At 41.1% G+C, this 20,621-nt stretch overlaps 1 protein-coding gene across 1 annotated transcript in view; it reads right to left on the reverse strand.

The window, feature by feature from the left end:
• The window catches only part of LOC122559510 (A disintegrin and metalloproteinase with thrombospondin motifs 20-like), a 373,826-nt gene that overhangs the window by 233,112 nt on the left and 120,093 nt on the right, over positions 1-20,621 (reverse strand). The window contains exons 5-7 of the mRNA XM_043709081.1: positions 17,708-17,791; positions 8,578-8,702; positions 7,841-7,881 (exon numbers count right to left, since the gene is read on the reverse strand). Coding sequence (XP_043565016.1) covers positions 7,841-7,881; positions 8,578-8,702; positions 17,708-17,791 — 250 coding nt within the window. The remainder of the gene's footprint in view (positions 1-7,840; positions 7,882-8,577; positions 8,703-17,707; positions 17,792-20,621) is intronic.

A 20,621-nucleotide genomic window follows, 5' to 3' on the forward strand; every position in this document is an offset into this window, starting at 1 on the left:
TTCAACCACAAGGGATGAACTCAGATTTCTCCAGTTTCCTCATTTCCCCTCCCCCCACCTTGTCTCAGTCAAATCCCTCGAACTCAGCACCGCCTTCCTAACCTGCAATCTTCTTCCTGACCTCTCCGCCCCCACCCCACTCCGGCCTATCACCCTCACCTTGACCTCCTTCCACCTATCACATTTCCAACGCCCCTCCCCCAAGTCCCTCCTCCCTACCTTTTATCTTAGCCTGCTGGACACACTTTCCTCATTCCTGAAGAAGGGCTTATGCCCGAAACGTCGATTTTCCTGTTCCTTGGATGCTGCCTGACCAGCTGCGCTTTTCCAGCAACACATTTTCAACTCTGATCTCCAGCATCTGCAGTCCTCACTTTCTCCATGAAGGGAACCTAGGCTATTTGACTGGATATGACATGAACGAGAGCTTCAGCTTGTGTAACAATGATTCAGATGAAGGTTTGAAGAGCTGTGTGTTGAAATGTTAGCTCTGGCTCAGCTGGCACTCAGGCAGACAGTTGTGCATCCAAGTCTCATGGCAATTCTTCAAAGAAAAGCTTGGAGGCTATCCCTAGTATCTTGGCCAATATTTATTGCTTAATCAACATTATAACAGCAGATTATCTCATCATTATCACATTACTGCTTTTGGACGATTGCTGTGCTCAAATTGGCCACAATGTTTCGGTTATTCTAACAGTACCTATACTTCAAAAACACTTCATCACTTGTAAATATTTTAAAGTTGCTGTGGTCGTGTCAGATTCCACATAGATAGGAATCTTTTCTTTTAAAGTTTGCAAATGACATTACATTGGAAGACACTGGGGGTTGCACACAGCAAAGAGAAAAAAATGATTTGGGTTTTCAAAACTGAGCAAATGGAGGTCAAAATGGCCGAATGTGTCATCATCCATTTTGGATCCAAGAAAGACAAATCAAAGTTTCCTTTAATTGTGTGTCTAGGAACTGTAAAGGAACAAAAAGATTTGAATTCCGATATAAATATTGCAATCAAGATATTGGATAGGTGTGAAGATTAAAGACGCTATAAGGAGGTGGACATGCTTAATTGCACAGACATCACCTCAACAATGATAAACTATACTTGGAAGGACTACTCAGCAGAATAATATCAGGGATTAAAAAGGTTAAATCTGAAAATTGGCTTGCACAGATCTAGCTTGCATTGAGGGTGAACTTATTGAAGTATTTAAATACAAAAACGTAAAGTATTTGCACTCGTGAGGGAATCAGACCAAGGAACCACATGGGGATATATGTACACAAATCAGTGAAGATAGCAGGGCAAGTTTGGAAAGATTCAGAACATATATACCAAGAGCTTTATAAATAAAGGCATAATGCACAGGCAAGAGATGTATAATAAATTTCAATTTAAAAAAACTGCTTCAGCCTCAACTGAACTATTATGTCCAACACTTAGCACCGTGCTTTAAGGAAGATATGGAAGCATTACAAAGTGCGCAGAAAGTGGAAACAAATAACTCTATCCCTTGAAAGCTAGGTCAGTTGTAATACTTCAGCCTGAAAATTAATATTTTTTGTTATATAATCATTTGAGTGCTTGGTAAAGGTGAGTAAATGAGGCTCATATCAACCAGCAAAAATGCCAGAACAGGATTTGGTGTTAATATAGCACAATCCTTTTCCTTTGTTCCTACACAGGGAGTCAATGATATCCTGTTAAATGGCAGGGAAAAAAATAGAGAACGAAATGTTCTGATAATTTTAGGAAATTTAGAAAATTTACAAAGCGATAATGGAATTATTATTAAGGGCCATTTTAACCGTTCAAAGCTAAACTAAAATTGTAGTCAAATGGGGGAAAGAGTTGTTGAAATATATCAAGGACAGTACAACAAGAAAGGTTACTTCAGATTCGGCAGAACAAGAACACCTGAAAAACACTTCGTCTTAACTGAAAGAAACTTAGCTCAAACTATTTGACAAATCAATTTAAATTCTTGCAGTTCTTTGATTTTGATGCTCCTTAATGTACACAACTTTTGTGAAGGAGACAAGAATCCTCGAAGAGATACGGTACAGGAGGAGACCATTCAGCCAATTATGCCTGCACTGACGCTTCAAACAAGCATCATTACCTGGTGCTAATCTCTTGCTTCTTCATGATAATATTGCACAGTATTTCTATCCAAATTACCATTCAATGCCCACTTGTATGCTTTTCAAAGTGAACAAATTTAAATTAGCAACTTGACGCTAAATAACCTAATTGAGATTACAATGAAGAAAAGAGATCTTTAAACAGATTAAAAATCCATTAGACTGTTCATTTCAGTCAAATAAAAGACTAAATCTAGCCCAGATTAAAAGTCTCATTTCAAATAGTAGACCAGCGATGAGAGATACTCAAATGAAATGGTCAGGGCATAAGTTAAGTATGTTTGGACATTAGAGTGTGCATCAAAGCTTGGGGTTCTATGATTAGAAAATTTATGAAAAAGGCCTAGAAAGAAATGTGCTAAAAATCAAAAGGGAATAGTACAAATCCATAGAACCTTAACGTATGAAGAAAACCGATTACACCTATACCGGCCCTTTGAAAATGTTATTCAATTATTTCCACTCCATAGCTCTGAATTTTATTTCAGTTTCAAATATCTATGCAACTCTATTTCAAGCTTCCTATTCAATGTGCTCCCATCACATTTTCAGACACTGTGTGTAAAACATAACTTGCAGTGTAAAAATATCTTCCTCACTCCAGCCCCTCTGATATTCTTTTCAACTGCCTTAAATCTGTGTCCTCTAGTTATCAATCATTCTGCCAGTGGAAACAGTCTGCTCAAAACCCAACACTGTCCCTTTAAACATCTCTCATAAAGGTCCATTGTAACTTTTCTACTCTCACAACATGTCATGTCTCAGCAGGGTTGAAATCTTAAAATCATTATAGGCTTTGGAAGAAAAGTCAAATACATGTTCAAATTATGGAATGAACATATAACTGTGAAATCAAACAGGTTGAAAGGGGTTGAGAATCGATTGTTAGTATAAGTATTTCCAAGCAATCCAAGGAAGCAAATGAAGTGTGAAAAAATGTTTAATCACTTTGCAATGAGGGATGTCACAATAGGAGCAAGTGAGGACTGCAGGTGCTGAAGATCAGAGTCAAAACGTGTGGTGCTGGAAAAGCTGGGCAGGAGGCATCCGAGGAGCAGGAGAGTCAACGTTTCGAGCATAAGCTTTTCATCAGGAATTCCACAGAGTGAGCAAAGGCAGAAATTCCTATTTTGTCAATATTTACTGAGGAAAATCAAAGCTGTGGCTGTCATAAATGTGACTGAGAGAAGCATTCGAAAGGACTCTGCACTGAAACAACTAAAATTAGAAAGAAAGCTAGCCCTTCATGGTGTGTACACCAGAATGTGGAGGGAAATTGGAAAAGAAATAATAGAGCGCTATTAGGGAAACAGAAATTGTGTCAGAAGGCTGGGTTGTGCAGGAAGTTCGAACAATTCCTACAGAGTGGAAGCAGGCCATTCAGCCCTTCAAGTCCACACTGACCTTCTGAACAGCTGCCCACCCTATTCCTGTAACCTGCATTCCCCATAGCTAATCCACTTAACCTACAAATCCTTGGACACTGTAGGCAATTTAGCAAGGCCAATCCACCATAACCTGCACATCTTTGGATGGTGGGAGGAAATCGGAGCACCCGGAAGAAACCCAAGCAGACACAGGGAGAATGTGCAAATTCCACACAGTTGCCTGAAAGTGGAATTTAATCTGGGTGCCTGGCACAGTGAGGCAGCAGTGCTAACTACTGAGCCACCAAGAAGGTAATGGTGAAGTTGAAGACACTGACTGAGTTATATAGGAATGATAACAGAACAATGAAGATTTATTAGAATCAAAGGCTTTGGACAAAGTTTCAGAATGTGAGCATTTCTTCCCCTCACATGGGCAATGTTAAGGGTGATCAAAAATATGAAAGATTTTGAGAGGGTAAATTATTGAAGATTATTTCAGTCATTGGCACTTTACAAATAAAGGAGACACAGTCACAGGATTAATGAAAAAAACGGAGTACTTCTTTCTCACCCCACAAGGATGGTTATTATAAAATGAAATACTTTATCACAGATAGTGATTGAGGTGACGCCCATACATTTAAGAGGAAATCGGAACAGTTTTTTGGAAAAGAAGCAATAAACAGGATTCAGTAAATGAATCACAAAATGGGGATATTATCAGAGTTCCAGTGGCAGAACTAGCACTGATTGTAATATCATAGCTCTTTCTGAAAGTTTTACCATTTTACAATTATATAAATCAGAGATAATAATGTTCAAATTCTTTAATCATAGTATCGCCACACTGTGGCAACAGGCCATTCAGCCCAACAAGTCCACACCGATCCTCTGAAGAGTAACCCACCCAGACCTATTCCCCTACTACTCTACGTTTACCTCTGATAGTGCAGCTAACCTATTGGCACTCTAGCATGGCCAATTTGCCTGACCTGCACATCTTTGGATTGTGAGAGGAAACTGGAGCACCCAGAGAAAATCCACGCAGACACGGGGTGATTGTCCAAACTCCACACAGACAGTCGCCAGAGGATGGAATTGAACCTGGGTTGCTGGCACTGTGAGGCAGCAGTGCTAACCTCCAAGCCACCGAGGGTCCTCTATTCATTTCCGACAACAGAATCAGAACTCGAGAAATATCTGGTCAGGGTCGTGCATGTTTGGCTTGCTGGGTCGACAGATGTCGAAAGAATTTTCAGTGGATTTCCCATGCTGCCAATCTGGTAAGCCTTGCAGCTGACTGCGTATGCCCTGGCTGTGGGAACAGGTGGCACTAAATACTATTGACATGAAAGTGTCTGAGGAGAAAATAGTGTTGCAACTTTAACCTTGGATATGCAACAACTCTTCTACTGCTGAGAAGGAACTGAACATGTTTTAAAACACTGATAAGCTCAAGGCGTGCCTTTGCTCAATAAGTACAGTAACTGACAATGAAAACAGAAATTAACAAAAAAGAACGTGCAGCAGATTGTCTGCATCTTTTCGCTCCACAGGTTTAAGATACTGGAACAGCAGAAATTTCCTCCAATGAAACACTAGAAAGACTAAAACATTTTGCTGTTATTAAAACATAATATAATTGATCCTGCCATAGACTTCATGCCCTGGTTACCTCTTCCATCCCTGATAACGGTCCAGGGCTGAATCCTGAGGTTATGTCTAACCCCAATGAATTTATGATCACAAATCCACTCCATCAGCAAAATGTCTGCAATGTTGCTGGACATTGACACTGTGTCAGCTGATCTGCTACTGTAACCCTTATCCTTGCCTTTGTTACCTCCAGACTTGGCTATTCCAACGCAGCCTGAATACCCTGCTGTACTCCACCCTGACACATTCAAAACTCTGACCCCATTTCTTAACTTGCACTAAACCTCAGTCACCCATCATCTCCTGTTTGTTGACCTCCACTCGCTCCAGCTCTGACAGTAAATCAATTTCAAAGCCTTCAGATCTCTCCATGGCACCTCTCCTAGCTATGTCTGTAATCTCCGTCAGCTCTGTAAGCCTTGGCAAAATCTCAGCACTCCTCCGATTCAGGAATGTTGTACTCTCTCAAATTAATCGCAGGTCTCTAACACCACTGGTGCCCAGGCCTTCAACTGTCCAAACCACTCTGTCCATCTCTCATCCTCTAAGATACTGCTTTGACCCTGATTTATTTGTCTTGATATTTCCTTTCGCACTTTGTGTCAAAAAAGATTCTTTTATTGCATCACTCTTGTTAAACACCCCATGGTATTATTCAGTATTTTATGTTATATAAATGTGAGCTGTTGTTGGGATATGTAGGAACACACAAGTTATTGCGGTTCTGTTCGCCGAGCTGGGAATTTGTGTTGCAGACATTTCGTCCCCTGTCTAGGTGACATCCTCAGTGCTTGGGAGCCTTCTATGAAGCGCTTCTGTGTTGTTTCCTCCGGCATTTATAGTGGTTTGTCTCTGCAGCTTCCGGTTGTCAGTTCCAGCAGTCCGCTTCAGTGTATTGGGTCCAGGTCAATGTGTTAGTTGATAGAATCTGTGGATGAGTGCCATACCTCTCGGAATTCCCTGGCTATTCTCTGTTTGGCTTGTCCTATAATAGTAGTGTTGTCCCAGTCGAACTCATGTTGCCTGTTACCTGCGTGTGTGGCTACTAAGGATAGCTGGTTGTGTTGTTTCATGGCTAGTTGTTGTTCATGGATACGGATCGTTAGCTGTCTTCCTGTTTGTCCTATGTAGTGTTTTGTGCAGAGCTTGCATAGGACTTTGTACACCACGTTGGTTTTGCTCATGCTGGGTATCGGGTCCTTTGTCCTGGTGAGTTGTTGTCTGAGAGTGGCTGTTGGTTTGTGTGCTGTTATGAGTCCGAGTGGTCAAACAGGAAGACAGGACAAACAGGAAGACAGCTAACGATCCATATCCATGAACACCAACTAGCCACGAAATGACACGGCCAACTATCCTTAGTAGCCACACACGCAGGTGACAGGCAACATGAGTTCAACTGGGACAACACTACTATTATAGGACAAGCCAGAGAACAGCCAGGGAATTCCTAGAGGCATGGCACTCATCCACAGATTCTATCAACAGACACATCGACCTGGACCCAATATACCGGCCACTGAAGCGGACAGCTGGAACTGACAACCGGAAGTGACAGAGACAAACCACTATAAATTCCAGAGGAAACAACACAGAAACACCTCACAGGAGGCTCCCAAGCACTGAGGATGTCACCTGGACAGGGGACAAAACGTCTGCAACACAAATTCCCAGCTCGATGAACAGAACCACAACAACGAGCACCCGAGCTACCAATCTTCTCACAAACTTTGAACACACAAGTTAAGCATGATCAAATATCAATTCCGTCTGCAGAGTCTAATTCTGATCGTTCCAAAAAGTCTTCTTTTCCCTCAGAACTAAATTAATTATTCAGAAAATTCCTTTTGTAGTTCAGTATTGGAATTGTTTGTTTCCTGATTAAAATCAAATAACTGAATAATTCAAATCAAACACTTTTGAATTAGAGGAGTAGATATTAGTAGAGATTTAGGACGATAATGAGCAGCAAAGATGTAAGTTTTGAAATCACTTTAGAGTATCGAAATGCAAAACTGTCTTGGGAAATTTGGTGCATGTGAAAAGAGATTACACATGAACCTCCCTCCACCAAATTTCAGTTATAAGCCGGGAATCGCACTGGCAAAGAAAGAGTACAGCAAAGATACTGAAATAGAGAAGCATGGAAAGAGAAACAAACATGGACAGCACAAGGCAGAGAAAAAAAAACAGACCATGTTAAATGGAGGGAGAAAGAGAAAGGGCTGCAGAAAATATTGGGACAGAGAGTGAGATTAAGAGAAAGACTTCCGCTAAAAATTAGTGAACAAAACTGTCATTTATTTGAAACAGAGATACCATAACCTTTAAAGAAACTACACATTGCATTGATCAAAATTTCATGCATATTGATGAATCCATTGTTACAAAACAGACTGTTCAATAAAACTTATGGCGTCTACAAGTTACATAAGGGTTCAGTTGAGCAACTCTGTGAAACATCCAAACCTTTCATCAGAACTGCATTTTCATGCATAACAGGATTGAACAAGAGAGATTTAAATCAATATTTTTATGCTGAGACAATAAAAAGCAGTTTGAATCTCATCACATTCTAAAAGATCACCATTCCAGTTTTCTTAGCATGAATCTTGTACAGTAAGCCCACAATGCATGGTTAGCTGTGAAAGTTGGTCTGTTTCACTTACCCAAAGTATCACACTTGTTTCTAGCTCTACAAATGTCTTCCCTAAAATCAAACAAATTAAACTAGATAAGAATTTTTAATAAAGAATGAAATTCTGATCAGTACTGACAGAGGAAATTAATGTACAGCCTTGGGGTAGGGAATGGTTAAGGGGTTTAAAAAAAATTACTCAACTATTATTATTAGGAACTAGAGGTAATGTAGATTGGGCAGGTACTGGCCTCTGAGGTTCAGAAAATAGAAGGCACAGACAAGCAAAGAAAGTTCTCCTTCTCTACTTGTCTGTGTTACTCAGATTTGGAATTTAATGTGCCCAAAGCTTAAATAGGACATGCTTATATAGATCAAGATTACACTGGATTCTTATTGTTGCTGTTTGGAAGTGTCAATGATAATTAATTAAAATCGACAACTGCCCAGAGATTTCCTCATTGCAACTTGCTGACTCTGATCATATACCCTGAAATGATGGCTAGTAACAATGTATTACACCCTTATTTTCAACAGTACGCAGTCCATGAATTGAACGGTACTGACTGATCTTCAAACATAAAACCCAGCCAGCCTGGTGCTTCATTCTAGCTTACTTTAGCTAATTTATTTTGCTAGTAATCCACATTTTGTTTGTAGTTAATATATTGCAGGATATTCACCTCGGGAGTCATCACATTAGGAACTGAACATAACAACCTAGAGTCAGGCAACGGAAGTGAAAATTCAGGAGCAAGCAATAGTTACCTAGTGATGAGGACTGCAGTGTCATGATGGGACGGGTGCGCATCATCCAGGATGTTCTGTGTCTGCTGCCACACACAGAAGTTATGAAGAGTTGTAGCTGCGTTAAAACTGATGGATGGTCCTTCCTGAATAGGCAAAGAAAGCAAGGCATTAAGAATGTGGAACTTTCTTGCCTGCAGACTGCAGCAGCAGCTTTTCAAAATGAATGGTACTATCATTGGAAAAAGGTTCAGAGTGATCAAGATTCACACCAGTCCTTAGAATTTCACACTGTCAAATGGCACTTTCAAACACCCCTGAGGGTCCCAGTATTTATTGACAGATATCAGGGGCAATTGGGCTCTTCCCATTTCACTCGCTGCTACTCAAGTTCGTAGTGAATTAAACTGGATGATTACTCTCGCCTCACTCCTACTCCTACTCATCCCAGGCTGAGAAAAGACTGAAATAAAAGCAAAGTGCTAAAAATGCTCAGCAAGCCCAGCAATATAAGTGAAGTGTTTCAAGATGAATGAGACTCTTTGCTAGAATTGGTCCTGTAGGAATACTCGTGAGATGAGGAGTTTAACTCTCAAAATATCACAAAGACTGGCTGATCCAATCCAGCCATATAAGTCAATTAGTGGCGGAGATCAGACAGGTGTATGGACTGAGGGAATAGAGGAGAGAGGAGGAGACAAATGGGATGTAACTGAGAAGGATGGAGAAGGTAACAGCAGAAAAGGAGAAATTATAGGAGTGGGTTGACATTTTCAGACAGGCAATGGTGATTCAGAAATGGGCAATAACTGAGGTAAATAGGCGGTCTATCTTTTTTTTCTTCATGGATATAATTGGCAGCTTATGTTGTAAAACCCACATCGCTGCTTGTTTTTTCTTGTCACTGCTTTAAGATCAGGACTATTTCTGAGATGTCAGCTTGCAGGGAACATGCCAGCTTTCCTAAAAAGGATTTCCTAAAGCAGTTTCTGCTTTTTGAGGGTGCACCAAATGAATCAGGAAGGAGTGGAGGTTTAGCATGGCTTTCACAGTTACATTGCCATGGTGTCGCTGGAGAAGGGCTGTCCTGTTGAATACCCAAATAAACAAGCTACAGAATTCATGGGAAGACGTGAAGCTGCATAAGATTGGCACAGTTAACTAGCCACAGGGGAGGGTTACTTTGAGGAAGAGACTTAACAAAAGAAGCTAAATACTTAAATCCTAATCTAGTCAGCGAGCTAGGTGAGTAGCTAGTAAATGTGCCTTTCCTTCTCACACGACCTTATCTTCCACTCGACACTTACCTCTCATGCCCGCTGAAGTAGTTGAGGCTTCCTCAGTCAATGTTTTGGAAGTTAAGATAGATAAGTTTTTGAAAAGTGAAGGAATTTCTGGTTATGGTGAGAGGGTGGTTAGGTGGAATGAAGACCTTGGAAAGCTCAGCCATGATCTTATTGAATGGTGGAGCAGGCTCAAGGGGCCAGATGGGCTCCCCCTGGTCCTGGTTCTTATGTTCATTCTGAATGAAAGGCACACACTGCAGCAGCAATTAATACCGATAACCCTTAAAATCCCTCAAATTAAATAAACAGCTATAAATCCCCTCTCTTTGAATATTCCCACTACATGTCGTCCAATCACATTAATGAGGATGTTAATACTCGCTATCATTTGAGCACCCCATATTTCTGATTTCTCGATTCTCTTTCTGCACGTGCAGGTCCAGGTGGTCTGACAGAAGGATGCTCACTGGCAGCAAGTGTAGGGTACCACAGGCTAGAATTCTGGCTGCATGATACCAGTTCAAATCTGCATCATATGAAAATAGATTGTGCTCAAGCGTATGCATGTGAGACTGCCTGACAGCAACTGAGTGAGGGAGGAGGATGGGGAAGAGCTGGGATGAATCCTCCATCTTTGTTCAATGGTCCTGCAAGATGGACACCTAACATCAAATGTCGACAGTATTAGTATTTCCCAGTTGAAAGACCATTGGAGTGGAGGCAGTCCAAAGAATGAGTGCAGGAAAACTAGCCCAAGCATCATTTCATCTAACCTATTCACTTATGGAGATAAACTGAAACAAATATGTGACACATTAAAACAAAATTTCAATCATTGTTGTATTGAGAGTAACCTAGCAAAGTAAATTTCTGACCTGTTGGAGAATATGGATTGGATTTTGAGCAGATCCTATCATGAGTAATCAATCACTCCAACAGATCATTTAACTATTTACATACCATGAATTTTGGAATATGTGCTATGAAGCTTGAATTAATGACACATTCTGCTCTTCCCTTTCTGTAGGTATACCACAGGAAGCAATGTCATAACCTTAAGCAGATTAATAGATTATACTGATTTGATGCCTAGTGGCATGACTGAGGTGGTGAATGGGTATCAGTTGGTGCAGTAAATCTATATAAGATGCAGACTGACATGCCTGCCATAACTCTCTGCTTTCCCCTCTTTGTCTTTCAACGTCAGGATTCCAATTGGAATACTTATGATATAATTTATCATTGTGACAATTGAAAATTCTCCAACTGGAAGCTTGGCTGCAAACCTTCAAAAAGCACCAAATCAACCAGCTTCATAAAACTATCCTTAAATACTAGTTTTACTGTGCAGTGGTTGAAATCGAACAACTTCCCTTTAAATCCTGACCTGGTGTCACTTTCAGAATGGCCTAAACTGCAGTGGGCCACTTGATCAAAAGTAAGGCCATTGTTCAGCACATTATCAGCTTAGGTGATGGCAAAATTTTGAGGATGGGTTTAATATTATCATAAAATGCCTCACGATTTTGACATGAGCTTGGTCCAGTTTCATCACCGTCTTCTGAGCAGCAGACAATCAGTTTCCTGATGGGAATCATCTATTGCCCCATATTGACATCAGCAGAAATAATCAGAGAACACACATTGGGATGCAGACTGAGTGGTTAAAGTGATGAACTTGAAATTGATCAGTGGGCTCCTGGGGTGCAGTGCTAGTGGCCCAGCAGGCAGTTTTTTTTTTAAGATTACTTACAGCGTGGAAACAGACCCTTCAGCCCAACAAGTCCACACCGACCCGCCGAAGTGCAACCCACCCAGACTCATTCCCCTACATTTCACCCCTTCACCTAACACTAAGGGCAATTTAGCATGGCCAATTCACCTAACCTGTACATTTCTGGATTGTGGGAGGAAACTGGAGCACCCAGAGGAAACCCACGCAGACACAGGCAGAATGTGCAAACTCCACACAGAGAGAGTCACCTGAGGCGGAAATTGAACCCGGGTCTCTGGCGCTGTGAGGCAACAGTGCTAACCACTGTGCCACCGTCCCACCCACTAAGTCAGGTTCCACCTACTCCAAAAGTCTGTCAAATTCTATCTGTGCAAGTTGATTAAAAATAGCAATACTAGGACATCCTGAAAATCCAAGTCCAAAAAAAATTGTTTTCGTTTAACTAATTAAATAAGCACCCGACCGAATGCCCACAGTCTAAATCCTGAATGAATGAAAGAGCTGGAATTCAAAAGAAAGCAATCCTAACAATGTTGGTTTGTGGATGTAAGGTTTTACATTGGCAACTGGACTGAAGGGGAGGGCAATTGGAGCAGTCCTGCCTATGTTGACCTCTGTACAGAGTGCTGTTAGGCATGTGCACCAGAAGAATAGGATTGAGTTTGGCTATGATGCCCCCTTGTGGCCAAATTGATGATTGATCTCAATATCAAGGTACATAAAACAGAAATGGACCTTGCAAAAAACTAATCCGCAAATTGTAGGTGTCTGGTGCCTGTGAATACCATAGCCCAGAAAATGTATCGTTCATCACCAACATTTGTTGTCTTTATTTTAATAATATGCAGCCTTCGTTAATATTGCTGAAAATCTTGCTCCTTCCAACCTATGCATTCACTTCCAACCGACCTGCACTTATTCCCTTACCATTGAGAACAATTGAGTCATCAAGCCTTCTCCTGATCTAGTTCATCCTACTCAGGAACCCTCAGCAATAAGGAACTCCCTTATTCAAAGTTTTCTGGCTTACAATCTTCAATCTTTTAAAATACAAGCCAAGTATCAAATGGTGCCTTATGAGAGGTCATTAACTGTTAATATAAAATATTAACTGTTTCTCTCCCTCCAGATGCTGCCAGTCCTGCTGAGTGCATTCAGCACAATCTCTTTCTGTTTCAGAATTTAAGAATCTGCCTTATTCTGTTTTTTGATCGAACCATCTTTTCTTGATTTACCAACACCCTCCCCCCACCCCCAACCCCCAACCCCCTCCCCCCAGGGTTGAAGTTTTGGTCGCTTGCCTGGGTTTCTCAGTTAAAAAAAAAAGCAGGAAATCAATTCCTTCAGTGGTAATGCAGACAGGAGGAGATTGGCCCAAAATGGGAAACTTCCTTTTTGCGGCATGTTAAAAGCTGCAGAATAATAATAACTTTGCACCCGAGCATATCTTTCTGACTACTGTCAACAAACCTTGGGAAAAGTTTCAACAGCATAACTGTACTTCCCCCATACGGACTTATCCTGTGTTTGACAAAGTTTTTGTTGTATTAACTTGGCTGCACTTTTTCCTTGTCTAAAATTATCTGTGGGAGTTCAGCCAGTGCCATTATTTAACCTGCCCCTAGTTTTCAAAGTATCCATTTTTCTATCATGTGATTAGAGTCAAAGAGTCATATAGCACAGATATAGACCCTTCGGTCTATGTCATCCATGCCAACCAGGTTTCCAACCTAAACTAGTCCCACTTTTCTGCATTTGGCCCACATCCCAGTAAACCTTTGTTATTCATGTACTTGCCCAAAAGTCCTTTAAAATGTTGTAACTGTATCTGTATCTACTACTGCTGGCAGTTCATTCCACATATGCACCAACCTCTGTTTGAAAAGGTTGCCCCTCAGGTCCCTTTTAAATCTTTCTTCTCTCACCTTAAACCTACGCCCTCTAGTTCTGAACTCCCCTGCTCTTGGGAAAAGACTTTTGCTGCTCACCTCATCTATGCCCCTCATGATTTTATTATGTCACCCCTCAACCCCCTGCACTGCAGGAAAAAAGGTCCCAGCCTATCCGGCCTCTCCTTATAACTCAAACCCTCTAGTCCTGATAACATCCTGGGAAATCATTTCTGCACCCTTCTCAATTTAATCATATCCTTCCTATAGCAGAGTGACCAGAACTGTACACAGTATTTCAAAAGTGGTCTCATCAATGTTTGGTACAGCCGCAACATAGAATTCCCACAATATCATAGCAGTCCATTCAGCCAATCAAATTCACACCATACTTCCGAAGAGCATGCCACCCAGCCCCATTCCCCCTTATCCTACCCCTGTATCCTTACATTCCTCGTACCTAATCAACTTAGCCTGCACTTCCCTGGACATAGTGGGCAATTTAGCATGGCCAATCCACCATCCTGTACACCCGGATTCAATTCCTGCCTCAGGCGACTGACTGTGTGGAGTTTGCACATTCTCCTCGTGTCTGCGTGGGTTTCCTCCGGGTGCTCCGGTTTCCTCCCACAGTCCAAAAATGTGCAGGTTAGGTGAATTGGCCATGCTAAATTGCCTGTAGTGTTAGGTGAAGGGGTGAAATGTAGGGGAATGGGTCTGGGTTGGTTGCGCTTCGGCGGGTCGGTGTGGACTTGTTGGGCTGAAGGGCCTGTTTCCACACTGTAAGTAATCTAATCTACTCTGAGTAATCTAATCTAATCGTTCTTTGTTAGTTTACTTCTTCGCTGCCCCAAAATACCTTCCAATGGCCATCCACAAATGGAAGCACTTTCTAAAATCAAGGTATAAATAAAGTGGAACTAATCAGAATATCAGCACAGTCAGTGAAACTGAAATTTCAAAGTCTGTTTTATAAAATAAGAACGGAATGTGCTGGAAAAACTCAGCAGGTCTGGCAGCATCTGTGGAGAAAGAAACAGAACCGACGTTTTGAAGGATCTTTAGAAAAACTACTTGTTGTATTTTGTTTCTGGTCATTATTGGCAGATGTATAATAGCTGTTGCTCACAGTCAGATAGTACACAGCATTCTCTTGCTGTCTTGTTCCAAGCTTTTGCATGGCTACAGAGAATATTTGAGTCGCGAGTGTAGTGCTGGAAAAGCACAGCAGGTCAGGCGGCATCAGGAGCTCCTCGGATGCTGCCTGACCTGCTGTGCTTTTCCAGCATTACACTCTCGACTCTGAGCTCCAGCATTTGTAGTCCTCACTTTCTCCTACAGAGAGTATTATTCAGGCAGCGCTGGAACATACACTGTGGGATAATCACTGATGTTAATGCAATGTCCACAGTCACCTCCGTAATACATAAACCTTTCCAAATGCTACTGAAAGCAATGCCATTTTATATACTAGGTAATTTCCAGTTTAGTTTAGGCCTAGTTAAAGATACTTCAAATGTATAAGCTGTACCTAAACAATTCCAAACAAATATTGACTTAATAAAAACTTAAATGCAATTTCTACTTCATTAATTATAAAAGTTTACTTTCATACTTGCCATGCATCCGCAAAATGGGGTCAGTTAGCTCAGTTGGCTGGATGAAACTAGGCAAAAGTGAGGACTGCTGATGCTGGAGATCAGAGTCAAGATTAGAGTGGTGCTGGAAAAGCACAGCAGGTCAGGCAACATCTGAGGAGCAGGAAAGTCGATGTTTTGGGCAGGAGCCCTTCATCAGGAAGGGCTCATGCCCAAAACGTCAATCTTCCTGCTCCTTGGATGCTGCCTGACCTGCTGTGCTTTTCAGCACCACTCTAATCTTGACTCAGTAGGCTGGATGGCTAGCTTGCAATACAGCAGGAGACCAATAACATGGGTTTAATTCCTGCATTGGCTGATTAGCCCTTGAAGGAATCTTCTCCTCAACCTCTTCCCTTGCCTTGGGAGTGGTGACCCGTAGGTTAAACCAACACCAGTCATTTTTCTCTAATGGGAAAGTAGGACGATCGTGATTTTATCTTACGTATGGCATTTCTACACCCGAACTGTTTAAAAAAATAATATTTTTATCGATCATGGAGCACATAGTTATCTAGTGAACTGATCGTGCATCTCCTGGATTGAGGTGTGAATCCAGCCTTGAATAATCTCTACCTTAGATCTCAGCACTGGATAGGAAAGTGACAATGGAATGATGTTTTCACTGCAACTCACATGGAACCCAAGTCTAAACCATATAACAATGAAATAGGGAAAAAGATGCATCCTTTAAAAAAAAACATTGACTGAAAATGTCTGGAGAGCCTGACCATCCCTTGTGCAGCGTAAGGGAATTCTATTTACAAATTCAGGGTGAACATTTGTAGGTTAGAAGACTACTCCTAGTTCGAGATGGTATATCAGGAGAATATACCTATTTCTATCAGTTGGACCATCTGTGAGCATTATTATTAATTATGAGGAAAATACCTTAATTTTAAAACTCTTAAATCTCCTCTTGACCTTCTGTGTTCGAGGGAAAACTATGCCAGCTTTAATCTCTACATGTAACACATTGCCTCGTCACATGCATCATGCTGGTAAATTGCCATTGTGCCCTCTTCAAAGCTTTGAAATCCTTCCTGAACTGTACCCTATGTTGGAGAAAGTGAGGTCTGCAGATGCTGGAGATCAGAGCTGAAAAATGGGTTGCTGGAAAAGCGCAGCAGGTCAGGCAGCATCAAAGAAGCATGAGAATCGGCGTTTCTGGCACAAGCCCTTCTTCAGGAATGAGGAGGGTGTGCCAAGCAGGCTAAGATAAAAGATCCTAGGCGGAAGATGAGGCGCTCTTCCTCCAGGCGTCATGCTGCCATGGTCTGGCAATGGAGGCCAAGGACCTGCATGTCCTTGGTGGAGTGGGAGGAGGAGTTAAAGTGTTCAGCCACGGGGCGGTTGGGTTGTTAGCCAATACCACGGCTGAGGCCTGACCAGTGAGCTATAGTAAATCTGTATTTGCACAGTGTGAAAATGTTGGTCTGACAGCAAACTCTAAACTGCTCCTCAACCGTGAAAATATTTACCTCAACTCATGTTACTTTTCAAAATTTAACAACGTGGACTAAAAATTGGTCAGAGCTACATGTGGAAGGCAGGCCTGCTGAAAGTAAAGGGTTGGAGTTGATGCAGACCAGGGGTGGGGGGGAGTGAAGCAGAATAATATGCCAGTTTTGGTGAGCCAGAGGTTCAGATTTATAGAACTTCCCCAATTTTAGTTGTGTTGTATTTTTCAAAATAATCTCACGGTTGGCAGACTAAGCAATCACAACAAAAATGTTTCCGAAACTGCCCCTTGTGATGTGACCCATTTGGTCAGTCTATGCCCTTTTTATTATTTTATTCAATGTTTCCGTTGACAAATTCTGATTGAAATTAGTACAGCCACAACCGATTCCTTTTGGGTTGGATTCCATATCATTTCATCAATTGATTTTGTTGGCTGCTAATGTGCAGTTCGCAGGACATAACATGTGTGAGACACAATTTGAAGAAATCAAAAATATAGATCATCGAAGTGGATGAGGCAACAAATGAGTCAAGAGCACTGAGCAAAAAAAAAATTGAGGTCTGACATAGGAAGTGGAAGACCATGTTTGTTATTGTTCTGTTTTTATGAGGCAGGTGAGGACAACTGTTCAGGAAACTTGACCATTTCTGGTTGACAATCCAGAAATCCCTACCTAACATCCACTTGTGTAATTACAAATACCACCAATTCTGCACAAAGCAAAGGCCTATCTTGACATACTCAGGGTTACCGGGACTGCCTGTTAATAACATCACCCACATTGCAAGAATAAATCTTTGGGAATGAGTTTAAGGAAAATAATGTCAAAGGGAAATGAGATTGGATATCATCATATACTGTTCCATATTTAAACTGAAGTACAGGTTGTTCCGGTATAACGCGTGTTTCGTCAATGTGAATTGCAACCGATGAATTGTGAATGCTGTTTGGATAACGCAAACTTTCTACAGAATGGGTATGGCAATCTTCTATAGTGATCTTCTACAGAGCGATTTTCTGTAGCATGAGATTGCGGGGGAACGCAACTGTCGTGTTATAGCAGAATGACCTGTACATCAATGCAAAATGTTAGGGTAACGTCACTATCTAGAGAAGCTACAATGAAGATTTGCACTCACCTGTTCATTATGAATCACATTTAACTTCACAATAACAATGTTGATGAGGTTTCCAACACTGGGGTCTCGGTAGATTGCAGCTACCTAAAACAGACACATATCAAAGAGAGGAATGTTGAAACAATGTCAGGTATAGAATCTATTCAGAACTGCCAAAGTTTACTGGAAAGTCATGACAAAGCTAGTTAAACACTCATGGTTATTAAAATTTACATCCACCAAACAAAGGTATATATTTAGATCCAAATGAATGAGATTTAAGGCTTGACTTGCCTGTACTGTGGTTTAGCAATAAAGGTCAAGTACATTTTATGAAATTGTTATGTGGAGTGTAGGAGGTTGAGGGGTGACCTTATAGAGGTTTATAAAATAATGAAGGGTATAGATAAAGCGAGTGGCAGGTGTTTATTTTACTGAGGATGAGTGATTTCAAGACTAGGGGGCAAATGTTTAAGGTGAGAGGAGAAAGATTTTAAAAAAGATGTGAGGGTAATTTTTTTTTTCGCACTCAAAGAGTGGTTTGTGTGTGGAATGAATTTCCAGATGAAGTGGAGGGTGTGGATATAGTTATTTCACATAAAACTCACTGGATAAGTGCATGACTAAGAAATAGTTGGAGGAATATGGGCTAAGTGCAGGCAGGTGGGACAAGTTTAGTTTGGGATGGAGCGGTTGGACTGAAGGGTCTGCTTCCTTACCGTATGATTCTATGAAAGAAGAAAACTTTTTTGCTTAAATCAACCCTTGAAATATGACAGTTGAGTGCAATGTTCTCTGTAAGATCAGTTTCTCTCTCCACCCCGGAGGCTCCCTGCCTCATTCCTAATGAAGGGCTTTTGCCTAAAACGTCAATTTTCCTGCTCCTCAGATGCTGCTTGACCTGCTGTGCTTTTCCAGCACCACTCTAATCTTGTCTCTAAGATCAGTGTTTTACAGAGAAACAATTATGGATAAAATCAGTATTCCATCCCTGGCTCCAAATCATTAACGCAGGTTCCTTTTCACTCTGGGTCAATACAACAAATACTGAACTTCTCTTTTAATTCCAAAATAGGCAATCCTAAGCTGCAAATCATACTTAGATTGCCATTCTACTCCTAAGTCTGTAATAATAGACCAAGTTGTTTGTTGGATCTTGCTGCGTGCAATTTTCACGCTCGGTTTCCTACCTTGCAACCATGACCTAATTTCAGACGTGTCTGACTGACTGTAAAGTACTTTGGGACAACCTGAAACTATGTGGAAGGCACAATATTTTTGCAGGCTTTTCTTTTGTTTAAGGTGAGGATCAGAATTATTCGCTTACGAATAACCATGAAACATTGAGAAAATTTTTGCAGGCAGCACTACAGTTAAATTTACAGAAATACCTTTTAACCAAACACTTCACGTGGAAGGGGTGGTTTTGAGAACACACGCAGAGATACATAAATAAATATCTCTGTGCCTGTTTTTTCTCCACTGAAAAGAAAATACAGGAAATGTGAAAATGAGAATGTGAGAGAAAAGGTCGATACGTTCTCCAGACACAAGGTACATTTATATAGAATCCCAGTGCAGTTTAAATCAAGGTTTAATTAGAGTAACTGGTGCTGTGAGTCTTTTCTCATCTTGTTTTGAAACAGATGAAATCTGGTGCAATATAGGATATCCTCATAGTGAGCATTAAGCTGGTGATCAGCTCCAAAAAGTACACTTCAACAGTGAATTCTCCTTTTCGGAATGTAAGGATGAAACTTCAAGTTGAGCAGCTAAAACAGTTTCACTGTGGAGAAGTCACACTTCAACCGCATTTGATCTGAACTGCTCCTTAAGAATTGGAAATTGTTATTTTAAAAATAGAGCTGACATACGTTCACTTGTGAAACAGATTTTCTGTGATATACTGAAGTGGAACATTTGCTAAACTTTAATGCCAGAGTTAAGGCTTGCACTTTAATGATCAACAGAATTTAATTCTTCACTTTATCACCTCAGCTTCTGAAAACTAGAGTCTATGAAAATTTTATTTGAAAAATCAGAGAAAAAATATTCTGAATAAATGTGCAACACTAGCAATCCCCAATAGTTTATTTCTAGATATTGTCCAGCTGCTTTCTTGTGTTTGGGTGCTCCTTAATTTTTGTTTGAGATTATGGCTCCCCAGCAAACATGTACCTGCTCTCTCTCATTCATAATTCTTTTGATTGTCATGTGCTTTCTGCTATAAGGATGTATGGCCCAATCTCCCAGGTTAACCACATGATGTTACAGCAACGTGTTTGCATTTACTATTAGTCTGGTGATGTTTAGGCCTCATTTGAATGGTCTCCAACATCCAAACAGTGGCTGCATCCATTGTATTTTAAATTTTCCTCTGTACATGCTAAAGTCTCTGATGTTCTAAGACACTGCACCAACTAGTCTGGCAAAGAAATCAGAGGGGTCACAGACAGTTAAGTTACATTGAGATCCCATGGAAACACTCCCAAAGTACAATAGTTTTGAGGCCCAATGACCAATAATAGTTATATCCAAGAGAAAATCCCATTGGAAAACACTGTAGTATCCAAGAGGCTTTGATGAGCAATGTGTTTTACACAATGCCCTTGTGTCATTAAAATATTGGCAACATCTTGTGGAGAAAGTGAGGGCTGCAGATGCTGGAGATCAGAGCTGAAAATGTGTTGCTGGAAAAGCGCAGCAGGTCAGACAGCATCCAAGGAACAGGAGAATCGACGTTTCGGGCATAAGCCCTTCTTCAGGAATGAGGAAAGTGTGTCCAGCTGGCTAAGATAAAAGGTAGGGAGTAGGGACTTGGGGGAGGGGCGTTGGAAATGAGATAGGTGGAAGGAGGTCAAGGTGAGGGTGATAGGCCGGAGTGGGGTGGGGGCGGAGAGGTCAGGAAGAAGATTGCAGGTTAGGAAGGCGGTGC

This window comes from Chiloscyllium plagiosum, chromosome 19 (assembly GCF_004010195.1).
Source record: "Chiloscyllium plagiosum isolate BGI_BamShark_2017 chromosome 19, ASM401019v2, whole genome shotgun sequence".
Classification (NCBI taxonomy): domain Eukaryota; kingdom Metazoa; phylum Chordata; class Chondrichthyes; order Orectolobiformes; family Hemiscylliidae; genus Chiloscyllium; species Chiloscyllium plagiosum.